The sequence below is a fragment of the Plectropomus leopardus genome, chromosome 11, assembly GCF_026936395.1.
Source record: "Plectropomus leopardus strain MGB_pleo_1.0 chromosome 11, ASM2693639v1, whole genome shotgun sequence".
NCBI lineage: Eukaryota > Metazoa > Chordata > Actinopteri > Perciformes > Serranidae > Plectropomus > Plectropomus leopardus.
Genome location: NC_142186.1, coordinates 11,151,607 through 11,178,165, shown reverse-complemented (window position 1 = coordinate 11,178,165; position 26,559 = coordinate 11,151,607). Strand labels below are relative to the sequence as shown.

Here is a 26,559-nt window from a genome sequence, read left to right as displayed (position 1 = left end):
ACTGTGACTTTAGTTTTTCCAGCACAGGAAATGTCAGGCTGTCAGTCTACCTGGATCGTCTTTCTCCTCCATGCCCGAACTCATGGCTGCCAGCAGCTCTTTGGCGTATTTATTCACCTGATGGGAGAGGGATGTGAGAGTAAGAAAAATGTTATCTGTCAGTGATCTAACAGCTAGTTTGCCAATGGTAGCACATATTATGTGCTCTGTTGTGTGTGTATGCGTGTGTGTGTGAGATATACCTTTTCAGGTGATCCCACAGCTATGTTGCCTAGCCCCCGCACAGCCAACATGCGGACATTACAACAGGGATCGGATATCCTCTCCATCATGTTGTTCATTAACACATCAATCAACATCAACTCCGTCACCACGTGATGGTTTAAGAGCTGAAATCAGTGAATTAGAAACAAACAAAAAAAAAAGCTGATCAATATCCCGTAACAACTGATATGATTTTGTTTTCATACTCTGTGTCACTTACATTGGGGGTTAGGGATAATAACAATAATAATAATAATAATAATAATAATGATAATAATAATAATAATAATAATAATAATAATAATAAGAAGAAGAAGAAGAATAATAATAATAATAATAATAATAATAATAATAATAATCAAAAGACAGTTGGCAATAAACACAATATAAAAGTGAAGGTAAAAAGTATAGAGGCCAGTAAGTAATAGTAAATAGAAGAATTGATATAAAATAATAATTACAAGAATTACTTTAATCAAAAGCCAGACTAAATAAATAGGCTTTCAGCTGTAGCTTAAAAACGTTCACAGAGCCCGCTTCTCCTTTAGCTTTTGGAAGGGAATTCCATAATTCTGGAACAAAGTTAACAAAAGCTGGACTCACTACTTTCTTGTGGGTATAATTGTGCATATTTTTAAAACAATGCAATGTAGGTTGATCCCAAAGCAGTAAGAGCTTTAAAAACAAGTAAAAACACCTTAAAATCTTTTCTGAAAGATACTGGGAGCCAGGGGAGTGTAGCTAACACTGGGGTGATATGCTCCCTTTCATGTTTTGGTTTAACATCTAGCAGCACAATTCTGGATAAGCTGGAGTTTCAAAACTGGAAGGCCAGTAAAAAGAGTACTGCAATAATCAAATTGATTTGAAATAAAAAAACTCTTGGGGACACACTCATATTTACTGCCAGAAAGTCAGGTGATGTAATACAAAGACTGAAGGTCCACATACAGAGGAAGTTGTGGTGAATGGGTCAAACAAAGGACTTCCACTCAGGACACCAGGTTCATGTCCCCTGTAAGTCAGTGTTGGCTAGCTATTTTTAAACTTCGATGACTTCGTATTTTCAATTTTCAGGATGTATAAAGCTGCTGAATGCACACTGTGTATATAAACTTTGGCAGAACCCAGTTTCTATACACAGTGTGCATTCAGCAGCTTTATACATCCTTAAAGCTTAAAATAATAAATCAGCTGATTCTAAAAATAATAAGCCAACACTGACTTACATACAGCATGCAGAACGTAATGCAACACAACATGTGAGGCCCCCCTGCAGCTGACCCTGAGTGGGCCCCTTTCCCTCTTTCCTCATTTCAGATGCACAACCAAATTTAACAGACCACTTTATAAACACCGGACACAGATTATTGTATTGAGTAACTGTTCCCTTTTTAATTTTTCCCTTTACTTGATAGGACAGATATATCAGCATGATACCACAACTTTCTTCCTATGTGGACTCTTCACGCATTATACTACGTCACCTGACACTGGCAGAATTATTTTTCCTTGTAAATTTATCATTTTAATCTCAGGTATACTGAGTTTTCCATCAAAGTATTACTCCCCCTTTTTAAAAAACCTACAATGGCCTTCTAAACAAAGACATTTTTTTAAAAAAGCATGAAGCAATATTTCATGATGTATCACCTCAGAGAAGAAAGCAGTGACGGTGATTCTCTGGCATTCGTAGATGTTGTTCAAAGAGGGACACAGACACTCCACAATGGCGGGCAACCTGGGACCAGCGTGCTTAGCCATCGCCCTACAGACGAGACAAACACCCAAAATTATGCGAGCTTGAAGTGAAAAGTGTATTATTATTCAGTACATAGATTAACTAGTTATTATAGAGAGAAACAACAGTGAGAATGCAGGACAGGAAATATGTTTCAATCCTTCATTAAGATACGAATAATGCTTTTTGTTATTAAAGGTATCCTATACAGGAATTTTTGGTCACTAGTTGTATACAGTATCACCTTACTGTGATTCTGTAAATTCATCTTGGATGTGCGCTGCTGCTGGTCTAGCACCTGATTGCTATTTTTTGTAAAGTGCTTACGTCACCTGTGTTCTGTGCCCAGGAACGCACCTTGCCAGTAGTGTAACTCCTGTAATGTGTGTATTCTGTTCCTTCACTGCATCCCAGGCATTATCTTCATCCAGTCTCTTCATCACTTCATCTAACTGGGCCCGTGCTAACAAGATGCGCAGGGCATCAGCTGCAACCCTGAATCACAGAAAAACGATTATGTGAAATTGTTATCCCTCACACATACACTTAAATTAAATATTTATAGAGCCAACTCATCTTGATTTTGCTAATGAAAAAGGAAAAAAAAAAGCCTACCCTGCCACATGGACGGAGGCAGTGTGTTTGGTGTTGTTGTCCCTCGGTGCTGAGACCCCGACGCTTGATCCGAGTCTCACAGTCAGACATGAGAAGAGCTGAGGAAACTGACTGACTGCTGGCTCCTGACTCTGTCCATTTAACAGCAGTTCTTTAAGACCACATGTCATCTGGAAACAAAGAACACACACACACACACGCCAACACACTAAAACGTGAGAATCACCTTTTTCTGCACTATCTATTTGATGTGGATGTGATGGCTAATGCAGAAACCAGCTGAAGAACACTGTGCAGGTCCTTAAAAATGGCTGTAGCAAATGTCTTTGTCCACACAGAAAGAGTGTATCCGTCTCTTGTGGATTTCGATGGAAGGCTCTTATTCTAATCAACACAGCATTTCACAGGCTGTCGTAACTGCTGGTGTTTCATTCACAGAAAGGGTCATGTAACAGCTGCCTGAAGCATGTTTTATTCATTCAAACATTTTATTCCAATTTATGCCTCTAACTACAGTGACTGTATATTACACAGACGTGGGACTAAATTTGCTGCTGCTGCTGCTCTGCTACATGCAGCTTTTGCCACACAGGCTTTGTAGACGTTATTCAGCGATTATAATCCAATATGCCTCTCATCAAATTGAGCGGATATCAGCAATTTTTCTCTAGTATCACTGAATCCACCTTTAAGAAAACTGTAAATGATTAACACATATCTGTGAGTGTTTGTGACTTACAGCCAGTGGCTGATTGGTGGCCACCTTTGTTGTCCCTCCTCTGATCACTGACTCCCTCTGGTCAACATAGGGCGCCATGATGAGAAGCTTCTCCATCACCATCTCAATGATCTGACTGGCTACAATGGGGTCTGCCCCCAGGGCCATCCACATCTCACTGGTCCAGCTGGACACAAAGACAGAAAAACTTAATGTTTAGGGAACTTCGATTCACAAAAAAAAGCAAGTGACAAGAAGAAGGTGAGTGAATGTAATTTGTGAAAAAAATTGTGGTCATGCTGAGGTAGAGGACTTCATGAAGGTTTTGTATATATACCTGTCAAAGGGAATTGGTTGGTTTACTAGTGTACTGATAACAGTCTGCAGATGCTGAGAAGCCAGGATTAGTACCGTCTGTCCCACTGCCACTCTCACCTACACACAGACACAATGAAACAGCTCCCTCAGTGTGACTGAAGTTCAACTTAAGTGGCTATAGACCATGATGTTTAAGATATAATTACACATTGAGCAGGTCTTTACTTCAAAATAAGCCAAAAGGCCTCATAATCAAATCTTTATATCATGATTATTCAAAATATAATAAGAGTAACAAAAAAAGTATTAAATAATGAATATTCATGCTATATTGTCATACAGATGTCAGTTCATACCTGCTCCTCTGTGATGTTCTGCAGACGTACATGTAACACCTCTAGCATCTCTGGGACCTAACACACAAACAGACACTCTGTGGTTTTCATGTACAGTTGGTATGTGAGTCAAATAATTGATGTCTATATAATTATTGACCTCGGCAGATGTAACAAAGGGCTGTGTGAGAGCCTGTGTGTGTGTGTGTGTGTGTGTGTGTGTGTGTGTGTGTGTGTGTGTGTGTGTGTGTGTGTGTGTGTGTGTGTGTGTGCGCGGTGTGGTGTGGTGTGTGCTACCAGCTCTTGTAGTCCTCCTCCTCTGTTCTTCAGCAAAGTATTTAGGATGACAGATGATGCTCTGCAGCAGTTTGCCTGACTGTCGACCAGCCCTTCAAACAACATGAACACCAGTGTCGTCAGCTGCTGCTGAGGCAGACGCTTACTCATCACCTGACACACACACAGGGAAAGAAACAATTACACAATATTACTGTATGTATGGGCTACCGCTGTGTCTGTAAACTTGACACAAACATTAAAACAACAACATTGATTATATGACTATTTTATTGTGGACAGAGGAAAGAAAATGATTCGGTATACTTGATATAATTTTAAGACCGTCTTGCTGAGCGGCACAAAGCGTACCTTGGTAAGGTCAGAGCAGGTCTTATACAGAACTGAGTGGTCTGGGTTTTCTAGTCTGTCTTTTAGAGGCAACAGGCTCTCCACAGCTTCATCTTTATAATCAAGGGAGAATCCTACACATGAAGAAAGGAAAAGGAGAACACATTTTTTTAGATAAAGTCAAAACAGCAAGTTTTACTAAAACTAGTAGGTAAACAGTTATTTTAATTATCAAAAAGTGACTTCAAATTAAATAAAATAAAAAGACGTGGGTAAAAAGGTCGTGGCTCTGTGTGTCTGTACCTTCATAGCGTAGCTGTATGTAAAGCAGTGAGTATATACAGTCCACAGCAGCAGTGCGTACAGCAGGGTGAGGGTCAGAACATCGTGGAGACAGTCGACCCAGCAGAGCTCCAAGGTTGTGGAAAGACACCATGTTCTACACAAAGATGCACAGAAGTAAAAGAAAGGAAGCAAAGGCAAAAAATGGATGTCACTCAAAACGTCAGTTTAAACATGAAGTGAAGACAAAATACAGATAATACTTTAGGCCACTGATTATGTTTGAATGAGTTACAAGAACTATACACCCACAGTTATCAGGATTATTATTAAAGCTTCCATCTGTGGTGTGCTGGTATAGTTATGAAAGAAAATAAAAAGTTCAGAAATGACAAAGACACAGAAATATGCATGTATATGTCCGTGTGTACCTTGACAGTGAGGTTATCCAGGTAGTAAGCCAGTATGTGAGCAGTCGCTGTGACAGCTCTCTGTCTCTCATGGTCCTGTCCAGAGCTCAACCATGATTCAATGTGCTGCACAGGATAGTAAAATACATCATGTCAAAAGACGGAAAGATGTAACATATCCCAGGTGGTAAAGTTATTTCTCGGTGGTTCACTGGAGCAAATTATTCTTTTTAATGAGACAGCTGAACAAGTCAAGGGGATAAAGGAACAGAGACACATGAGAAAAAGTAGTGGGATTTGGTTATAGCTTGCAGGAATGCGTATGTTGCCCCAGAGTAGCCAAAAACTTACATTACTTGTTTGTTGTTGTGACACTTTCTTGGTAAGTCGGTCCTTGGTTGGTTTAAAGTTTTTGAAAGTACAATTATTTAAGCTACAGAAAAAAAGATGCTAAACAAAGCTATCGTCTTAAGTGGATATTCCTGAGGTTCCAAGAAATTAGTATGAAGGATTTTCTTTCGTTCAGCAATGTGCTGACATGTGATAACAAGAGCTGCCACCATTTGTAGCCACTGTAATAAGTACTCCATTTTTTATATATACAATAAGAAAACAACAGAATAATGACACAAATATTACTGATACTTGATACTGTGTTTAGGTAAAGATGATTTGAGCTGTTTAGTGTGAAACAAGCTTCACCTTGAAGACACTCTGGAGGCCATCAGGTGTGGGATCTTTGGCCAGTACACTTTTCAGCAGCTCCTGCAGTGCAGTCAACGTGTCTTTGTACAATGCCTGTATATATTTATGAATTAGTTTGACAAAATGACAGATATAATTAATGTTGAACAAAATTTATCATGAAGTTAACACATTTCAAAGGTTTGTGCACCTCTCTACACAAAAAGAGATATTAATAGGAAACCATTTATAGCTATCAGGTCAGTCCAGGTCAAATGGATCATCATAAACAGATGATTACTATAACCCCTTTTCCCCCCTTTTCTTTACTTCTCATGTAGATTATCCAGTTGAAGTTGTATATCTATTACATAAATACGAAGTTATGAAACAGACAGCTTTGCTTTTTTGCTTTTTACTGACTTTACTTACAGTTTCAAAATAAAGTGCAGCTATTTAATTATGAGGGTTTTGTGTGACTGGGCATTAGGTGCTCTCCCTGGGCCAGTTTGTTTTCTGTCTCCATCACCAGGAGCCATGACTAGCAGCCTTTAGCTTCAAGGAGACTATATTTTTCATTCAGAGAGAACTACTTTCATTTCCAAGTCATGATTTCAATTTGCACACAGCACCAGCCTCAGGTAGCTAGACACAAGCAGACGGATTACTGAAGTGCAAGTATCATGGGAGTAAAGTTTTAAAAAATGAAGAGAAAAAAAAGAAAACTGTATTTTATTTGTTTTTCTATATGTTGTCGTGTATAAAAAGTAAAAAATGAAAATAAACTGTAAGCAGACTACATGGTTGTTATAAGCTAATTATTGAAAACTGCATTTGTTTAGGAATGATTCTGTCTGGAGTTTTTTGATTCATATAAGTGATTGATTACTGTATTCGTGATCACTACAAACAGTTTCCAGTAGTTATGAAAGTTAAAATGAATGGAGGCACAAGACAAATACACAGCAGATTTGTGAGGTATACTGTATGTGTGTGAGCACACATCTCTGTCTGCTGTACTTCACCTTTCTCTGCTTGGGGTCCAGTATGTCCTCTTCTTTAGTTTTCTCTGGCGTGTGTGTCTCAGGTGGCAGAGAGAACACACTGTTCACACACACTTTCAGCAAGTCAAAGCTCTCGTTCTCACTCAGAGCAGGGTCCAGAGGCCTGAAGCACTAAAGGTCAAAGATAAAACACTGGACAGATGGACCGAAGACAGAACCTCCAGTAAGGGAACACAAAGATGCCACAAATTTTTGTGAACCTGCGTGACACACATCAGTCACTGAAGTTGAAGGATACATGAGGTTGGCACAGGTGGTCATCACAAGATGGCGTACTGGAGTCCTTAATGAATCAGCTGGCTCAGCCTTGATAAAATCCTGGCCAGTAAAGACATAACAGCGGGAGAAGGGATCAGAAAAGACACTGTTGTTGCATCAGCAATTAAACATTCACAGCGTGTTTGTGATGACTGACTACTGACCAGCATGACGGTAATGAGCTCCTGTTTGCGAGAGAACACGTAGCCTTGTCTCTTCACACACTCACTGATGGCTTTGCCAATGAGCCCAACACTCTGGATCAAACTGAGCTTCATAGTCAGGTCCTGAAATGGGTAAAGACACACAAATGCATGTCGACAAAACCCACACAAGACAGACAAACAGAATACATGAAAAGACAAACACAGATCAGAAGATTCAGGTCAGGAGGAAAAGTAGGCTAAATGTGAAGGAAATTGGATAATTGCAGTTTCCTAGTTGTCAGGAATGCAAACAACAAGGCCAACCGCAGTCCCCTTCAGCGGATGCATCTCTACAAGCGGCTGAGAATCAGCAAGCATATAAAACTGAAGCGATCAGTCTACTCAATCAGTCAAATCAATCCAATAGCGATATTTTAGATTGATCCTCCATGCCTATTGATGGAGAGATGTTTGAAATCAGAGTTTGATTAGAGGTTAGAGATTGGTTGAACAGCAAACCACCTGCAGGCTCTGGTCTGAGAAGTGACAGAACAGACACCAAGAAGTGTTGAAGTTTAGCAAGACATTTCCAAAGCCATTTTACAGAGAGAGAGAGAGAGAGTCATTGGTGAGCTTTAAAATAGTCCACTAAATGAAGGAAATAAAGAATGAATCAATGAGACAACCCTGTGTGTAGATAGTAGGGAGAAGGATCTAAAAGGGAAGGTATTACTTCATGGGATATACTAATTTCAGTTAAACTTGAGAGGGATAAAAAGTAGCTTGCGGAAGTGTACAGTATGTTTGCAGAACTAAACAGTTAGTCATGGTAACAGCCTACAACTGCATAAATAATGCAGCACAATCAGGAACCAGCTTTAGAGCCAAATACAGCAACCATAAAATGGCTTGTTAACAAGAACCTTTCCTTTCCGACCCATTTCATTAGACACAAGTAATCTAGTTAGCATGTTACTAATGTAGGTCATTTAAAAGACATTTTGTCTGTAATGGCCAGAGGATATCACTTAGGGGCAAATTCACATAAAGATTGAGTGGCTTTTGCAGCTACTAAACGTGCCCAAATAAGACAAAAAGAAATTGTGTAAATCTCAGCGCACCTGCAAAGGGTGGGATGCACCCCCACTGTCACTGCAATGCTAAGCAAACAGTGTCTTGGTGCTCCACTGTTTTAAAATACATATGGTGCAAAACTGGCCCTGTTTTATGTAAATAAGCCTCATTGCAAATAGATATAAAGCCACTCGGTTGTCTGCCTCCGCACACCAGTGAGGTTACTCTTACCGTTTACATCTATGTCTGTGAAAACATGAATGCTTCACACATAGAAGGTCTATAGAACAAGAACAGTTTCAAGGTGCACACCCAAGGCTCTTTAGTTATACCCAAAAACATGTTATGTGAGGTCACCGTGACCTTGACCTTTGACTTTTGAACAGATTGTGTTCACTTCATTCTGGAGTCCAAGTGGACGTTTGAATCTAATTCGAGGAAACTCCCTCCAGACAGTATTGCGGTCACAAAAATGAGACAGATGCAAGGTCACAGTGACCTTGACCTTTGAACACCAAATTGTACTCAGCTCTTCCTTGAGTCCAAGTGAATGTTTGTGTCAAATTTGAAGGAATCCCCTCATGATTTTCTTGAGATATTGCGCTCACAAGAATGAGGCGAATGCAAGTTCACTGTGACCTTTAAGTGTCAAAATCTTATCAGTTCATCCTTGAGTAAACTCACGTTTGTGCCAAATTTAAAGAAATTTCCTTGAGGTATTCTTGAGATATCCCGTTCACAAGAATGAGACTGATGAGGTCACAGTGGCCTTGACCTTTGACCTATGACCAGCAAAATTTAATCACCTCATCGTTGAGTCCATGTGAACGTTTGTGCAAAATGTAAAGAAATTCCCTCGAGGCATTGTTAAGATATCGCATTCACAAAAATGTGCTGGATGGACAGACATACAAATGTACAGCCACACAACCCAAACACATAATGCATCTATCGCTGACGCCCAGGCAAAAAAACAGTCGAATTTTTGGCATATTCGGAGTTGATAGTAACTGAAGCGCACTGACAGACTGCGATATTAAATCCCAAATATGGTGTCTTTCAAACACGTTTAAATTTCCTGACCGATGTTTTGAGTAATGCCTCTGCACTAAATTGGTGATAAGAACCTGAAGAGCAAAGTCTTAAGATTTCTGTGTTCTTTTTTTCTGTGTTCTTTCTTCTCTCTCTTTTTCTCTTTTACCATGTTCTTGGTGCAAGGCAACATTTTCCACATGGATATTTGCAATCAGATGCACAACTTTATTGCTGTGTTAGCGACATAATAGCATTCCCACAACATCTTTTGTGAATCAGATGGGACAGATAGCAGCTGCAGGTGATGTGCAATTCATGTGGCTATCAGTGGCCACAATCCATTCTTTGTGAATTTGACCCTGCAGGCTTTAGTGGAATCCCAGCTGCATTCAAAACTCACTGTGCTTTAGATGTAAGGTTGGAAACACAATATAGTAGCCATGTGACTAATTTTACATTAGTGAAATAGACTTACAATCCACCCCAAGTCCAGCTCAGAGTATCAAACACTGTAGGCTATTAATGTGACTGTAACAGATGTTTTGATAGTTTTCCTCTGTGAAAACTGGTCATGCGTGGAATCTATTTTAACTGACTCAATTCAACCACATCCACTGTTCTCAGTCTATGAGGAAATTACAAACTTAACCACCTTTCAATCCTACATAAGGTGTTTGATACTCAAAAGATTTTTGTGGTGTATCACATAAAGCTACATTTCACTGAGGTAGAATGTGTCCATGTGTCACCAGCACAATTATAATCACTCAGCAACATTAGTGTTGGTTGTGTTTTTTACTCAATAGTGTTCCTTAAAGTGTTTCAGCAGCTTTAGTTATGATCTCATGGTCTCAGTGGTTTAGTTGGTATTAACAGTACATGTTTGAGGAGTAAAATGAAGTAATTAAATAAAAACTCTCCTTCAAAACCAATATCTGCTCCACCACCAGAACAATTTAATTTTAGCGATGGATCGTTCATGAATGCCCTTAAGACACACGCACTTCAATCTAATTCTCTACCAGTGTGAAATATAACTAAGATACAGCAAAGTACAAGCTTAAAGAAAAAGTATTTGCTTTATTGTATCAAGCTGTTTTCTTGGCTTGAAGATTTTCAGTTAAGATTTTAGTTGCCACAAGAGTATAGAGTAGTAGGGAAAAAAAATACAAAGAAGAGTGAGGAAAAAGAGCAAGTCAGCCCCTGTATTTCTGTGACAATACCTTTGTCTCTACTTTAATCCCCAGAACCTGTTTAAAATAGAGATGATAAAGTCATGAGTGTACAAATAAATACAGCAATCTTACCCATAGGTCTAAATTTATAGGTGCCATTTTTCTTACGCAAGCCCAGTCTGGTGTGTTCAATAGTGATGTCAGGGCTGTTTCTGGTTAAACAAAAAGGATCTTAATCTTTATGAAAAGGTCTGTCTGTGCATAGATTCTTTCCGTTATGTTGAAATAATAATCTCAGCATGTCAGTGGTAAAACAAGCTCTTTAGGAAGACATAAATTGACAGGTCCACGTTTTTTAAAAAAAACTGAACTTGTACTTTAACTAAAGCTGCATTTATATTATAATCATTATTCCATTACATGTAACTATCTGTTTAATATTGTTAATAAACTCACCAAAGTGGAACATTGTTGCCCTGGAAACTGACGTGGTTCTGGGATGTCTATTCTCAGTGCAAAGTCTAATAACATCTTTCCACCAAAATACCAACAACTGGCTTTCCACTCCCTCACTTGACTAACTTTGTGCCTCTCTTTTATGCTTTTCACAGTGGTGGTCATTGCACTGCCATTAAAACAGGGCCCTATATGTTTACTGTCTCAGCTGAGAAAGACAAATCACCATTCACCATTTACTGCCAATGCCTGCTATACACACACGCAAAGTTAATGAGGAAGTGCTCCCTTAAATTGAGGCCAGTGTTAAATGAACACTCTTACAGCGAATCAATTTCATCATATTGCTATAAAAATGCACTTGAAGCCAAAAGAGTAAACTGACATTAATGAAACATCTTAAAATTAGCAGCCTACTTGCAACCATAGATGACCACTGAGGAGGCTAAAATCATACAATTCAACAGATCCAGTTTGGATTAAGTTGGAACATAGAAAACTACTGTAACACTAACTGGTATAGTTTTATATGGAAATTAGTCCTGTTCATCATTTTTAACATAGCTTTTATTACAACTCTTACTCTTTTCTCTGTATGCACATCAACCGTATGAAATTACCCCCCATTAGTATTTACATTACCTTGGTGTTGAAGTGTTTACTGATGCAGCGAAGAATGTCTTGATCAATGCGGGTCAGGATCTTTTCTGGGGGTGCATTCAGAGCCACTTGACCATAACACAAGATTAATGTGCTTTTCACCTTCTCTACCTCAACATCGTTACGCTCCTGAGGAAGGGAAAGGAAGGAGAGATGAAGACAGACAATGGAAGCTGAACAATAAGATCTTCATTTGTGATATTTTAAAAAAAGTTTGAGTACTTTGAGAAGGTTGAAGATGCTCGGTGACTTCTTGAAGGCATCTGACTTGCCAAACTCTTCCAGCTTAGCCAGAGTTCCCTCTAAGTGGCTGTTGGCACACAGACCGACACCCATTGCAACTCCCTGACAGATACAGATGACACAAACCAAAAGTTAGAGCTTTAACCCTTTTAAGTGTGTGAAACACACAATACCAATTATTTAGAGATGAGAGAAACCACAACACCAGTAAAATCATCATCTACAGGTACCTCTCTTTCGATGGCATCATTGTGTCGTGCTGCGAGGAGAATTTCCTGCAGCTGTTTTTTAACCACCTCCTTATTGAAACACTGCTGGAGAGTCACTCCTATACATCGATAAAGGAAATTCTGGAGAGAAAGAGAAACACTAATTAGATTACAAGCATATATGTACTTAACTCTACTAAGTACTGTTTTCCCAGGGTGTCATAAAAATGCTACAGAAACACCATACAATCCCAATTTACAAGTTATTTTTCTCAACATTTATCAAGATTTTTCTTAGTTACTATTGATAAATACACAGCAAAGATTCTATACACTTCATCCTGTGATTGGGTGGGTCTACTGTTCACCTCTCTGTGTACACGCTTTGTGGCTGTTAGGTCATGAGGAAGCACGGCTCTGTTTCAGAAGGTCATGAGCCCCACAGGATGAGAATCATTGTTCAGCACAGTCATCAAATTGGGCTTGCTATGGAGCTTAATATCTCGACAAGCCAAAAAACTATGCCTATTGATTAAAATTCACTGGAAACATGTTAGCAACTGTACCAATGCAATAGTTTGCAATCAGCTCGCTCTTGATTTTTGGGTGAAAAAGCTGCTGAAAGCACTTACCTTCTCCTCTAAGGCGTTGTTATATGTGGAGAGGTATCTTGTTGCTTCAGCTGCCAAGTGACACACCCACTTGTCATCATCAATAGTAGCCAGGGTTTTAGACAAGAGCTGAAGATGAGAATTTAGAATGATTTAAATATTTTCATATTTTCGATACAAACAATGAAGCCACTAATATAAAATTGATGGGAATTATCAATCTAAAACAGGCACACAAAGTAACATTTCACAACAAATTCTTTATTCAAATACAAAACAATGACACGTAATGATTTGAATGAGATAATTTTCCCATATGCAGGATACAAGCTCACCTTTAGCAACTTTTCATCCCAGTGCTGTTTATCCAGGCTCTCTGGCATTGACTCTGGAAACAACAGCACACAGTCAGACTCCTTTACTATAGAGGAGGAAAACTATTGCAACATGAGGAGACTGAAAAGGAAAAGGGAACCAATACAGCATGCAGCCTACAAACGATGTAACGCAGACCCAAGTGTCCACTCTAGTGTAACTACAGGAAAGCAAGACTTTCTTGAAAGCTATGACTTTATAAAGATCAATAAAAAAAAGATTATTTATGCATATTACCATACCCTCTAGAATAGAAAGCAGGGGAGGAATCTCTTTCTCCCAGAGTATCTCAGCATTGGGGTGGATGTTGATACTGAGGGTTTGAAGGAGAGCGAGGGATGGAGCTCCGTGATCTCTGTTGCTGAACGGGAACGCTGCGTTCACCTGGGACACACCGAAGCAAACCAGGACAGACACACACACACATGCACGCATGCACACACGCACGCACACACAGGTAGAAGTCAGGGATACTAGATGTTACAAATTATAATAAAAACAAGTAAACCAACCACTTGAGTAGGACTACTCTGTTACTGCTTTCATCCATGTTTAATACTGTACAGTAAGAGCATCTTTAAAATTTATATTACAATAATAGTCACAGTTTCTGAATGAAACATTTAAGAGAAAATCAAACTTGACAACAAAAGGATTATTTGGCATGACACATTTTTTTCTAAACAAGAGGCTGCAATTCATTAATTATACTTTACTACAAACTGTTACTCCAGCCAGTTAATAGACTAGATGGTTAGTTATTGTTTTGTAGTGCAGTTCAGCATATGCTTTGAGCACAGCACAGTCTGTGTTTATCTTTGGTTTCACATGAAATCACCAGAGTTTGAAAAAAAAGGGTTATAGATTTATATTTACTTACCAGCAGTCTGACCATTAGTGTTTGAGGAGAGGACAGATTGACTAGAGGAGAGAGACATCACACATTTAGCTTGGTATGAATCACACAACTATATGAATGGCAACATTCAATTTAGAGCTGCAATAATTAGTTGATTGACACACACAAAAAAAAAGAAAATGATAATCAATTAATCTTTAAAGTATTTCTCTATTTTATTTTTCAAACTTTAAAATACGGCAATTTCCTGCTTTTCTCTGATTTATATCATATTAAATTAAATTTATCTGGGTTTTAGACTGAAAAAACAAAACATTTACAAACTTCACCTTGCACATTGAGAAACTACGATGGACAGTTTTCATTATTTTCTGACATTTTATAGACAAATAATTGTTAATTAAAATAATTGTAGCTCTCTTTAAAATTGCAATTTTTTGCCATTTTCTCTATGAGTCAAACATGCTCCTTATGATGGACTTATATTTAACATGTAACACACACAGCAGATAACTTTCACATAGATGTTCCTAGTCAGTAAATATTCCTCCTACCTTCCTTTGTGAAATCTATATTAAAGCTGGACTCCTGGTTGTTTTTCTTCTTGTTGCCGAGCACTATTAGACTCTTACACAGAGGAGTGGTGGCATTGCTGTACTGTGACGGGGTCAGATAGTACAGCAGTTTTGGCCATAGCACCTGCAAACGAGAAAATACATACGTTGAGTGATTGTCACAATGGACAATAACTGCTGTTACATGACACCAATATAATCCAAATTACATTACAATGAAACTGAACTTCACCAATGGATCGAACAGGTGAAAAGAGAAGTAGTCTCTACATACATCAGCTAGTCGTCCTACTGTGGTGGTCAGGAGATGAAGGGTGTTGTCACACATCGTCCTCAGCGCCTCGTTAGTCACCTCTTCTGGATCTGTGGGCCTATGGCCTCGCTGGAGACACAGACACAATCACACACCATTAAATGTTTTTATATTCTGTCTCATTTATGCAAAAGGATGGACAGCTAGTCAGTTTAACTGCAAGCCTTGTCTAGTACTTCTTAAAAAAAGACTTCAGCAGAGCACCTTATTATCTCTTGCACTGTTAACATATTACTTGATGTGTGTCTTCCATATTGCCAGTTGACCACATATGTGTTTGTTTTCTCCAATTTTTTTTCTCCAATTTTTTTTGTCATTTATTAGCTTTGTTAAACAATTTTTCACAATTCGTGAAAATACTTGAGCAACAGTTCTCTTCCAGGAAGATTTATTAAGTAACTAATGAGAAATCACTCAACCCACCATAATCACACAAGCCACATGTCTGAGAAAATAATTAAATGCATCAACTCCACACAACTCCATTTCTAAAGATTAAACACAACAGAAGTTTTACCCGATATGTGTCAGGTAAGGCACAGTGTTGAACGATGAATCGAACCAGTAACTCTCCTCCATCTAATTCCAGGTAGCCATGATGAGCCATCGCACTGATCACCTGAACCACGCGCTTCTTGACCTGGGACCCAGAGAGGAGCAGACAGAGTGTGAGACAATACAATGTCATTGTTATCTAAACAAAAGCACAGAAACTAACTGTTAATAAAAATGTCAAAGAGAAAAAAATGTGTTTAAGCTCACATAGAGACTGTGTGTGTTTCTACGTGTGTGTTACCTTGTTGCTGTGGTCGGCCATTGGTTGTCTGATGCTGGCCAGAATCAGCAGCTTCTTATTCTCCATAGTGGAAGCTGCAATAACACATGAACACAGTAAGACACACAAACACGGTTAACTAGACAATAAAAGATAAACTGATAAATAAAAAAGTAGGATTATGTAATATACATGACCAATATAATTCAGGGCACACTGAATAAACACAGCAAAATGAATCACTGACATATGTGGATAATAGGTGTGTGTGGGGGTAAGTTGGGAATGCATGTGTAACGGTATAATTCCTCACTGCTAGAGTTGATGAGGTGACGAAGGACAGCCAGAGAGCCCATCCTGCTTCGCTCATTGCTGTTCTCCAACTTCTGAAGAACAAACATGACCATCCGGTCTGGGAAGGAGTTCGCTAGAGGGAGTAGAGTGGAGAGGGGGTAGAAAGAAAGACAATGAAAATGTGTAAATTGTAAAAATAAATAAATAAATAAATAAAAAAATAAGTGCAAAAAACATGAAAGACAAGGCACATGAAATTGAAGGAGAAAAGAGAGGAAGGTCTGTCACAGCTAATATGATTATGATGTGGTGGACACTGAGTCTGGCACACTAATGGATGATCTCATTACTGTTCTTGTGACTCCATAGAACTAAAACACATAGAAATGCCTGAAGCTCTTAGACAACAATCAGCTACTACCCTGCAGGCTTTATACACAACTGTCTTCAAAATTATTATATTTTATGTAAAACACAAATACAAAAATAAACACAAGCATCCACTGAAGAGCTTCAGTACCTAGTAAGCTGAAGCAGCGCAGGACCTCATTGTGGTTCTTGACAGTAGGAGGGTTACTGTAATCGACAGGGGCAGACACCTGGGGGACAGAGAAGAAATGTTACTCTGATCTTTGTCACAGCAACTTTTGCACCCTCAAACAGTCTTATGCTATGATGCTAGTTGTGATGAAAACTGACATTTTGGTTACATGGGAAAATAATTCCAATCATAGAACAATTTTATTCAAACTCAACAAAAATGGCTCACTGTTTACATGATTATATGGTGCAGTAATAATAATAATAATAATAATAGAGGTGATAATAGTAGAAATGGTAATGGAAGTTTGCTGTAAAAAAAACATTTTCAGTCAGCCACTCCTTGGACAAACAAATAATAGAGCCATGTGTTTTTGAACTGCATAAACTGGAGTAACTGAGAGATTTGTCAAGGTGAACATTTTTCAAAAGTGTCCATTTTAAACACACAAAAAAAGTGTCAAAAAGAAAGAAGTGTCAAAACAGACCCAAACAAAAATCCAATCAGCATCACTTTTGTATTTTTTTCAGTGAAAATTAGATGCAAACATTTCAACTAAAATTGCTATTCCTATCACAAAACCTATTATAATAATCATATTTTCTTTTTTTGCATATTGTGCAGCCTTGGCACAGCATAGTGTTTGGAAACAAAATTATAAGATTTTGTGTTAGATTGAGATAAATATGATGATATTTCATATATAATATGATACTGCTGCTGTAGCACTCTGGTGAAATACTCTGTTCCCATCAGACTATCCTAAAGGTACACACCAATCACTGTCAGAGTCACTGTGGTAAAATGTTGCAACAGTCAAGGCAGAGAGCCAAGCGTCAGTTGAGTCACAAGATTATGAAAACATCTGACTTAAGCGACTCTCTAACAGTCATTTGACTAGTAAACAGCATATGGTGAATCTATAAAGTAAAAGAAGTGATCCAGTCAGCCACTCTTTAGCCAGATGTGTGGTTTCAATGTGGTGGACGGTTCTGTCATAAAGCAGGAAGACTGAGACACGAAAACTGCTTCACAGCTGGTATGACAGAAGTTAGTCTTGTGATAGAAAGTACTAAATGAACTGTTTGGCAATAGAAACTGACAGCTGTCGGACCAGATAGTTTCAGGTAAAGCTGATATAATGTAGTTGTTGGTTAAGTCTTGTATGCTTGTGGTTTGTTCAAGGTATGTGACGGGGCGCTCCCACTTCTCTTTTTGTTTTTTTTGACTTTCTGACTTGAATACAACAACATGTCATAACTTACAGACCCAGTGAAATGGAAAAAAAAATCACAGTTTAAATCCTGTATCCCTAAGGTAATTTCTTATTTCTCATTATACGGCAAATAAATCTTATAAAATCAGCATCAGAATATTTTTACATTAAAATCTCCATCTTCTCTTTCTTTAAAACCAGGCAAAATGGTTTCAAATGAAATGAAACAACCTGAAAACAAAATGCCTCTTGCCACAGCTGTCACTAGTGCAGATGCAATTAAAGAATTTGTATTTGTTCCAAGTCAAGCAGTTAAGACTAATCAGTGCATCAAAAAAGATGTTCATTTATTACTAACATATTTTTTTTTATAATTCACATTAAATGTGGATTTTCAAAATGCCAGAAAAAGATAATAAAAAAATGCTGAATGAAACAGTTTTCCATTAAACATTTAAAAGATGTTTAATGTTGTGTCTCCTGAATTCAAAGGTTGTGTAAGAATGCTAAAAGCCTGGTTTGGATGTATATCTATGGGCACTGTTTTAATGAGAATAATTATGAGCATCTTTGTCTAATGTCAGTGACCTCAGGGTTAAACTTGCAGTGTTTAATTTTGTATGCTCTTCATGTGTACCTGTTGATGCAGCGCAAAGAGTAGACTGTCCAGTTGTATCTCCAGCACCCTGCTGCCCATGCTGACAGAAGCATCGAGCACTTGGCACAGACTCTGAGAGGAGAAAACAAGATATTAATCCCTATTACAAGCCAGGAGGCAGTTTAGAGAAAGAGTGATTGTCCGTTTATAAAGTATCCATAATAATCACTCCACTGCACTCATGCTGCAGCCCACACCCACCTTGCTAATCACGTAGTGCTCATTGTTTTTCTTGTACAGGGACAGGATGGCAGGAATGAGTTTAGGAATCTGCTCTTCCAGTTTATCACTGGCCATCAGATGGCACATAGAGCCCAGTGCCTCGGCCACGGTTAGCCTCAACTAGAACAAACAGAGACAGAGAGACAGGATGTGACCGACGCGATAGAGATAAGACCAAACAGATTAGCAAATTTGCTACATTAACTAGGTGTCAACAAGTCATGGTCATTTGTTTACCCTGAAGTGTATTTTTCTTTCAAAATATGCCTTTTGGACTGTCATCATCATCTTCAAACCTCAAAATGTCAAGCTTTCGATGGTTCAAATCAGCTTCCCAACTTACCAAACTTCTTTCAACAAAGCATGAACATAACTTTGAAAGTTGTATAATCCACTGCATATCAAAACCATCCTGTTCAACCCCCAACAGTGACCTACAGTGACTTTACCTTAGACTCCCTGCTTTGTAACCAGTTATTGAAGAGGATGTCGAAAGCAGCATACATTTCACTGGAAAATGTGTCTTTTCTGACTGTGGGGTCTGGAGCTTTGTCCAGGTTGGCGAGGTACTCCAAGATACTGTCGCTGAAATGACACAGAGCTGCAGAAAGAGAAACACAAACAGAGGAAGAGAGAAATTAGAGAGTAGAAAAAAATGTGATGAGAAAACTGTAAGAAAGAGTAAGGGGAGGAAGTTTACCGTTTTTGTGTTTGGAAGTAGATTTTTAGGTGTTCTGGAGAGGGGTTAATATAATTCCATAATTGGCCATTTTAAAAAGCATGTAGGGAGATTCTTACCAGAGGAGAAGACCCACTTCATGTTGTCCTGTTTGGCCATGCTCAACATGGGCAACATGGTGCCCAAAATAGCATTGAGGAAGGGCACCATGCCATAAACTAGAGAAGAAGGAAGAACACAGCAATAATGTGACGTTATTCTCTACAACTTCCTCTGTACAGCGGTGGAAATATGCTGCAATGCTTTTTTAATAAGAGATAATGTATAAACGTTAACAAAAAAGCATGGAGGAATGTTTTTCTAGTCCCTGGTGAAATGTATTTTTTTTAAATCACATTATGTATCAAGATTAATATTGGTCAATGATTTACTGCTACTGCAACTGGCTGTACTTCCATTCTGTGCTATGCAACATCACTCCATGCAACGCAACACATGACAACCAGGATGCTGCTGGGGATCTATTGACCCCTGATTGCCCCAAATCAAGATCAGTGTCATTTAATGCTGAGTATTTGTTAATGCTAGTCTAATTTCCTCGATAAAACAGCAGCACAGTGCACACTTCAAGTACTTTCAAGTTATCATAATTAATCCAGTGAATATGCGTGACATGTGAACAGCTCTGTAATGCATTAGGAAAAAGAAAATTCCCTGCTTCAAAACTGTTTTTTTCATAAATATTTAAATATCTTTATTTTTATATTTAATTTTTATATTTTTTACATATAAATAACAAACCCTCTCGTTAATGTTTTTAGCACTCATCATTGTTTCAAGGGAATTTCTCTGTCCGCTTCAGAGCGTATTTTCCAGTTTTTGTTGCTTTGGTGCAGCCTTGCTCCATGTTTATTTTTTACATCTGTACTTCCTTTGCACCAAATACATTAAAAAAATACTATTTTTAGCTTTTTGTGCATGGGGCACATGTAGTAGCGTGGCGAGAGTGGTGGTTGTTGTCACTCCTCCAACCAGGCGCTGGGCTCTGCCCGCACTGAAACACCATAAGCTGCAGAGGACAGTAAATGCAAGAGACTCTTGCACTAAGCTGAAATGAAACAAGTTCTCATAGCTAAGATAAAAAACAAAAAGAATAAGTCTCATACTGTCGCTTATGGCGTGTGGTGTTTCGCCAGAGGCGAGGCTTAGCCCCTGCTCTTTACACAGAGCGGAGTGGAGGACAAACACACAGAGGAGAGCTGAAGGGCTGATGATGGCTGCACTCATTTCTTCGCTGTGCATGAAAGCTTAATGTGACTTCAAAGACACTTGTGTGACAGCTGATATAAAAAAAGATTGGAGTGGGCTCTACATAGTTCAATATAACAAATCCTGATCGGTTAAAAATGTCTTGATAGGCTACAACACCAATCCCTATAGTTTGCATTAAATCCTAATCCTTTAGCAGTATGGTGGAGCGTTTTAAAAAAGTGCACTGGGGCAAATTTGGCAGCTGGACATAAGATTGTAAAAACATCAGGCTTTACTATCTGATACTAATTGATTAGAAATGTTTTGATCAGTTCAATCGCTCTATCAGCAACAGGTTCAAAACATCCTACAATTTCTAAACAATAAGACACTGCTACTTAAAGAACATACTAGGTGGTGTGCAAACTTTGTCCTATAAATGCTGTTTTTGGACAGGTTTAACAGGTTTGTGTCTTTCTCAGCAAACCTCTGAATACCTGCCTTATGAGGAAGTTCTGATTTCCCTGTTGTGTGTAGGTGTGTGTGTGTGTGTGTGTGTGTGTGTGTGTGTGTGTGTGTGTGTTTGTGTGTAGTATCCTTTATGTCCTTGTGTTGTTTCTTTGTGTTTGTGCAAGTTGATATTTTCTTACCATTGGAGTCTGAAAGGTTTGCTAGTGTCTGGACCACAAAGAAGTGAGGCAGGAGTCCTGGCTGAAACTTGCTTAGAATCTCCTCCATGATGTCATTGATGTGCTTGTTACCCACGGCAACCAAGATATTACTGGCTGCCTGCTGCCAATCGGGGATGACCTCCTGAGGGAACCAGAAGACCAAGAAAAAAAAAAACAGTGAGAAACATCATTTATCATTTGTACACTGCAAGAAACCAAAAATGAATAATTAACATCTCACATTTTACCTTTGATCGTGTCATCTCATCTGAGGCCAGAGAGATGATACTTTTGATCCGGGGGTAACTTATTTCATCTATCCTACAGCCCACAATCAGCTCAATAGTTTGAAGAATCACAACTCTGTGGCTCACAACCAGCTAAAAGAGGGGGAGAATGAGAAAGGGGGGACAAGAATAACAGAAAGATCATATGAAATATTAATCAATGAAACAGTATTTATTTATCTGCAGTAAAATATTTGCAATTGGCTTTCACATAGGCAAACTAAGATATGCTGTAGCACATTTAACACCATCTCAACATCTTTATTGTATTATTATGTCACTGTTGTTTCCCAAGAAGTTTCCTCTGTGAAATCATGTGATAATCACAAAGTCAGGGGCTGAAACAGTATGACAACATGTTGCAGCATCATACAGACACAGGCTGAGTCAGAGCTCTGTGGTGAAATGGTTAGGAAGCAAAAGCATCAAGCCACATTAGTGCAAGATTTAAGACTGATATAGACTGCTATAGACCCAGGCAGGTAAAATATTAGCAGAGGAGATACTGCTAATCAAAATTTGGCAGTACAGCTCTAGTGCAATTTCTGTAAATTAAATCAAATATGTCAATGAAACAATATTTTTTTTTCATGTTATTGTTTGTTTTGGGCAAATCTGGGAAATTATACACCTGGCAAATCAAATGACCTTCAGCACCAGAGCTGAAACATTCAGTCAAATATTTACTTCATATATAGATTGATAACTGCCAACTATTTGGCTAATTGATTTAGTAATTTTCCAAGAAAAACTGCTGAACATTCCAGCTCAGCCTTAAGGATATGCTGCTTTTCTCCAGTTTATATTGTTCTAAACTGAATATTTTGGGGCCTTTGGGCTGTTTGTCTAATTTAATGAAATGTAGGTGAGCATTTAAACAATTTTCTGACATTTTAGAGGGAAATTAATAATTGATAAATCAAAAAAGTAATCACAAGATTAATAAGTGATGATTCAGGCTGCTTGACTGCCATCTGTAAACCCTGAAAATCCACTATGACAGAAATGCACATACAACTAGTTCTTTCAATGTTTACATCGTGTACATGTGTGAAACCAAACCACATGCTCAGAACTCTGGGGTGCAATTAAGTGTGAGCAGATTTAGCAGACTGGCAGCAGACTATTGTTAGCAGTGGGTACTAGAGTCAAATCTTAAACAAAACCACAGCTGCAATCCTGCTTCATGTTTGGGGTCTTCCCCTGCAGCTTCCACTCTTAATGTGCACAGCATGACTGCACAGTGGAGTCACATCAGTCAGCACTGTATATAACTCTCAGGCCTTGCAAGCTAGTTTTGACACATGACACTAATAGTAACACCACAACTAAAGGTCGAGTTAAATGGTAGTCATGCTTATCTGACTTGTTTGACAAGAGCTACAAGAGCGTGTCTGTGGTGGGAATACTGATAATTAGTTCCATGTTACTCCAGTATGTTTTTTAGGCCGACTCTCTGTTTTCTGGGGTTTTACCTTAGGGTGTTTCAGAAGGTAGTCCTGGCACATGGCTAAGACTCTGTCTGGCTGCTGTTTTCCCAGGGTCAACATGGACTTTCTGACCTGTTCTTGGACCTCTGAGTCTTTATCAGTGGCAGCATCTAACAGAGCCAGGGTCACCTCTAGAAAGAACACACAACAGAACAAAGATAAGTCTGAGCAGGAAGATTAAAATGTAAAAAGAACCAAGAAAGTGAGTAAATTCAAATGGCTAGACATAGTGTGAAACAGCTGGGCAGCAAAAGTGGAAAATCTGAGGAAAATACGCATGGCATAGCATTCATAACTGTGTCAAACAGAGCAAATTGATTACTGAAACTGAATAGAGGCAAACATTAAAACACATTCAGAGAGAAGAGAAGAGAAGAGAAGAGAAGAGAAGAGAAGAGAAGAGAAGAGAAGAGAAGAGAGCTCACGTTCCACATCCGTTTCGTCCATGGTGGACAGCAAGAGGGCTGGCTTCCTGGAGCCTGTGGCCGAGGATGTAGCTTCCCTCCTGGGGTACAGATGGGAAGAGGCTGCCCAGAGCTAAGGGACATAATTTAAAATGTGGATATGAAGGGAATATTATTGTCATGTTCAACAGCAGTTATTCTGAATTTACGGCCTGTGGGCCAGATAGGGTGCTAGATAACCCAAAATAACCCTAACCCTAACCCTAACCCACCAACTATTTTCTAATTCACAGTGAAATAAACTGATTCAATTTGTTGTACTTTGAAGTTCCTAAAAATTCAATCAAAATAGAGCGGTTAAAAAGATTAAACACAAAAAAAGTCCCAGAGAAGGATCCATAGACGTATAAAAATAGCTTGACACAGGATCCCAAGACAGTACATTTTAATTTCAATGGAGATGCTTACGCCAAAAAAGTTTCTAGTCTCCTGGTTTACTGTTTGCTGCCCACTGAATATGTGAAATAGTGATTCTCCAGCTGGCCCCATCTGCAGGTTTCCACTTGGCTCATAGACTTAATGTTTTGATGATCGCAGATATGAAGTCTTTTCCTCAGCTAAAGGAAAGTTTTACAAACATAAAACCTCTATGGATCAAAAATTCACAATAAAAACAGTCATTAATGAACTTGTATATGGAGACAGCTCTTTTAAAATGGTGATCCATGGGAAAAAATGCATATTGGGCTGCAGGGGAATTTCTTACGGTAAAACCACTTGGAAAGCAATGCTGAACTTCATCCTGGGGGTCAGGAGGAAATTCCAGACCCCCCAACAGCAGTCCAGCCCTGAATGCCATCAAACCTTAGAAACACCCCTGCTCACACCTGTGCAGTGCTACAGCCACGGGATTTACCAAAGGCAAAGAAAAGTGACGACGGCAAACACTGAAAGGTTGAATACATTTATTATGTACATTGATAAATATGAATAATTTCTGCGTATTAGCTGGCCCTTGGTCTCTTTTCAATTTGTAAAAGTGCCCTCCTGGGCAAAGCAAGCTGAGTATCTCTACGCCAAATATTCTTTTGCTATTTTTATTGAAAATATTTAAAAAGTGAATCTCTCCATGCCAGGAGCCAATGATGTCTGTACTGGCTTCCCACAGATCTGAAAAAGTGTTAAGAAGGCATCAACTTGATTAATCTAAAAAAAGCTGCTTCAATTGTCATTATATTGACTTAAATTAATATTTTTAAAGTCCTTAAAATGCTCAGACGTGGGAAGTAGTATTTTATGAATCGGACATTGCATTGTAAAATTTTAAAGTAATTGGTTGCTTTGATGTGAGTAATGACACTTTTTGGACAACACTGGGCAAAAGAAAGGCAAGTTTTATGTTACAAAATAAAGCTGTTCTTCTTCAATTTTGGTTATTAGAAAGTTGGTCCTGCACTTAAATCCAAGTGGTATTTAAAAAAAAGTATTTAAAATCTTTGAATCTACCTTGCGTTTATCTGCAGGAACCCTACTGTATCGTTGTAAGCTATATAGCCAGCTACAATAACGGATATGACCAAACATAGCTCTTGACCGAGCTACATAACTTTCACATGACACCAAGAACCAGCGGTTAATTAAAATGACAGCATGTAAACCAGATGATGATGATGATGATGAGATACAGCTGACAAACTGACCTTTGTGGCAGCTTCACCACAGCAAATATTCAGACAATATTATTGTTATCAACCAAAAGCTATCGTAGTCTATTTAGGTAATATGAAACTGCTTTAATATCTGACTGTCACTTCGTGTTTCAGCTAACGTTACCTGCTCGAGACACTTCTTTAGCTACTGACACATCAACAACTAAAACGAATTAGCTAACTCATGCAGTAACTACACTAAGCTATATAGAGACGATATAAAAGCACCCACAACTTGCTACCGAATAAAACTCGTGGCGACACGCTTTTCGTAGCAGGTGTTGTAATTTCATGTATGGCTTTTACCTGCTTGGGTGGTGATGCTGCAGCTGCGAGCTAACCTACTGAGCCGCGCTAGCATGCTAACGTAGCAGCTGCTGCTACGGAAGAGGCGACAGGCAGCGACCCCACATCACAGGGGGGAAAAAACAACAGCCGTGCTCATAATGAGGCTAACTTACCGAGTCCCACTGGGCGTCCGCTGAACAAAAACCTCTCACGACAATATTGCTTCTTATCTCGGTTTAAACAATGGACTTCCCTGTCAGTGGCAGCAGTGTTTCTCTCTGTCACTGCAGGTGTAAACACGCCTGGTCATGTGCTTTCAGTCAGCAGGAACGTATCAGGCAGAGGGCGGACCCAAACTCACACAGCACTGAGGCACATAGAGCTGCTGCTCTATATATCTACCACTGTCGGTTATAGTTTAGCATTTAACTGCTTTATTCAGACTGCCATGCGGGACTCAACCTTATAATAAAATATATTTTACTCATGGTATGTGTGTCTTATTGTTTGCATGTCTCCCAAGGGCGTAGACATAAAATATTTCAATGGGGGACACAAGAGGCACTTCCCCCTCATTATATAGACCATGTACATTAGTCAACGCCCAATAAAAGCATGAAAGAAACAAAAGGCTTTCATATTGACACAATTAAATACATTTAAGGCACAAAGTGCTGCATAAAAAAAAACAAAACAAGAATGCAGGAAATTGGGGTGAAGTCAGGTAATGTGGGACATAAATTTGGACAAAAAGCTAAAATGGGACATTTTACAGTGAAACCAGCATGGTTTCAGGCTACCAGGTGCCATAAAGTCACAACATATGCTACTGTGTGCTTTTTATTTTTGTCTCTTAAAAAAAGATGATTCTCAATATGATGATTAGAGTCTATGTCATCCAAAATAAATAATTGTACACACACATGCATGTCCATTGTAGACAGTATGGGACCAAGGCAACGACAACAAAAGAATGGGGAGAGAATGGCAAAATAGTAGGGCAATCTTTTTTTAATAAATAAATAAT

General features: G+C 38.7%; 1 protein-coding gene across 3 annotated transcripts in view; it reads right to left on the bottom strand.

Moving 5' to 3' along the window:
- The window catches only part of mroh1 (maestro heat-like repeat family member 1), a 30,465-nt gene extending 4,587 nt beyond the window's left edge, over positions 1 to 25,878 (bottom strand). The window contains exons 1-39 of one of the 3 annotated variants that reach the window (XM_042489667.2): positions 25,706 to 25,878; positions 23,557 to 23,668; positions 23,117 to 23,262; positions 21,603 to 21,734; positions 21,334 to 21,496; positions 19,552 to 19,650; positions 19,203 to 19,354; positions 18,733 to 18,873; positions 18,511 to 18,603; positions 16,637 to 16,715; positions 16,136 to 16,249; positions 15,844 to 15,917; positions 15,565 to 15,687; positions 15,009 to 15,116; positions 14,714 to 14,858; positions 14,181 to 14,221; positions 13,543 to 13,684; positions 13,261 to 13,313; positions 12,947 to 13,054; positions 12,336 to 12,455; positions 12,085 to 12,207; positions 11,845 to 11,991; positions 10,795 to 10,821; positions 7,481 to 7,603; positions 7,297 to 7,376; positions 7,020 to 7,161; positions 6,013 to 6,108; positions 5,332 to 5,436; positions 4,922 to 5,057; positions 4,640 to 4,752; positions 4,289 to 4,441; positions 4,013 to 4,069; positions 3,676 to 3,773; positions 3,360 to 3,525; positions 2,621 to 2,790; positions 2,363 to 2,500; positions 1,918 to 2,032; positions 243 to 389; positions 51 to 117 (exon numbers count right to left, since the gene is read on the bottom strand). In XM_042489667.2, coding sequence (XP_042345601.1) covers positions 51 to 117; positions 243 to 389; positions 1,918 to 2,032; positions 2,363 to 2,500; positions 2,621 to 2,790; positions 3,360 to 3,525; positions 3,676 to 3,773; positions 4,013 to 4,069; positions 4,289 to 4,441; positions 4,640 to 4,752; positions 4,922 to 5,057; positions 5,332 to 5,436; positions 6,013 to 6,108; positions 7,020 to 7,161; positions 7,297 to 7,376; positions 7,481 to 7,603; positions 10,795 to 10,821; positions 11,845 to 11,991; positions 12,085 to 12,207; positions 12,336 to 12,455; positions 12,947 to 13,054; positions 13,261 to 13,313; positions 13,543 to 13,684; positions 14,181 to 14,221; positions 14,714 to 14,858; positions 15,009 to 15,116; positions 15,565 to 15,687; positions 15,844 to 15,917; positions 16,136 to 16,249; positions 16,637 to 16,715; positions 18,511 to 18,603; positions 18,733 to 18,873; positions 19,203 to 19,354; positions 19,552 to 19,650; positions 21,334 to 21,496; positions 21,603 to 21,734; positions 23,117 to 23,262; positions 23,557 to 23,578 — 4,258 coding nt within the window. In that variant the 5' untranslated portion in view covers positions 23,579 to 23,668; positions 25,706 to 25,878. Of the gene's footprint in view, positions 1 to 50; positions 118 to 242; positions 390 to 1,917; positions 2,033 to 2,362; positions 2,501 to 2,620; positions 2,791 to 3,359; positions 3,526 to 3,675; positions 3,774 to 4,012; positions 4,070 to 4,288; positions 4,442 to 4,639; positions 4,753 to 4,921; positions 5,058 to 5,331; positions 5,437 to 6,012; positions 6,109 to 7,019; positions 7,162 to 7,296; positions 7,377 to 7,480; positions 7,604 to 10,794; positions 10,822 to 11,844; positions 11,992 to 12,084; positions 12,208 to 12,335; positions 12,456 to 12,946; positions 13,055 to 13,260; positions 13,314 to 13,542; positions 13,685 to 14,180; positions 14,222 to 14,713; positions 14,859 to 15,008; positions 15,117 to 15,564; positions 15,688 to 15,843; positions 15,918 to 16,135; positions 16,250 to 16,636; positions 16,716 to 18,510; positions 18,604 to 18,732; positions 18,874 to 19,202; positions 19,355 to 19,551; positions 19,651 to 21,333; positions 21,497 to 21,602; positions 21,735 to 23,116; positions 23,263 to 23,556; positions 23,669 to 25,550; positions 25,570 to 25,705 lie in introns of those variants that run through there. The other 2 variants (XM_088084014.1, XM_088084015.1) reach the window with 2 other exon arrangements.
- Positions 25,879 to 26,559: the final 681 nt, after the last annotated feature.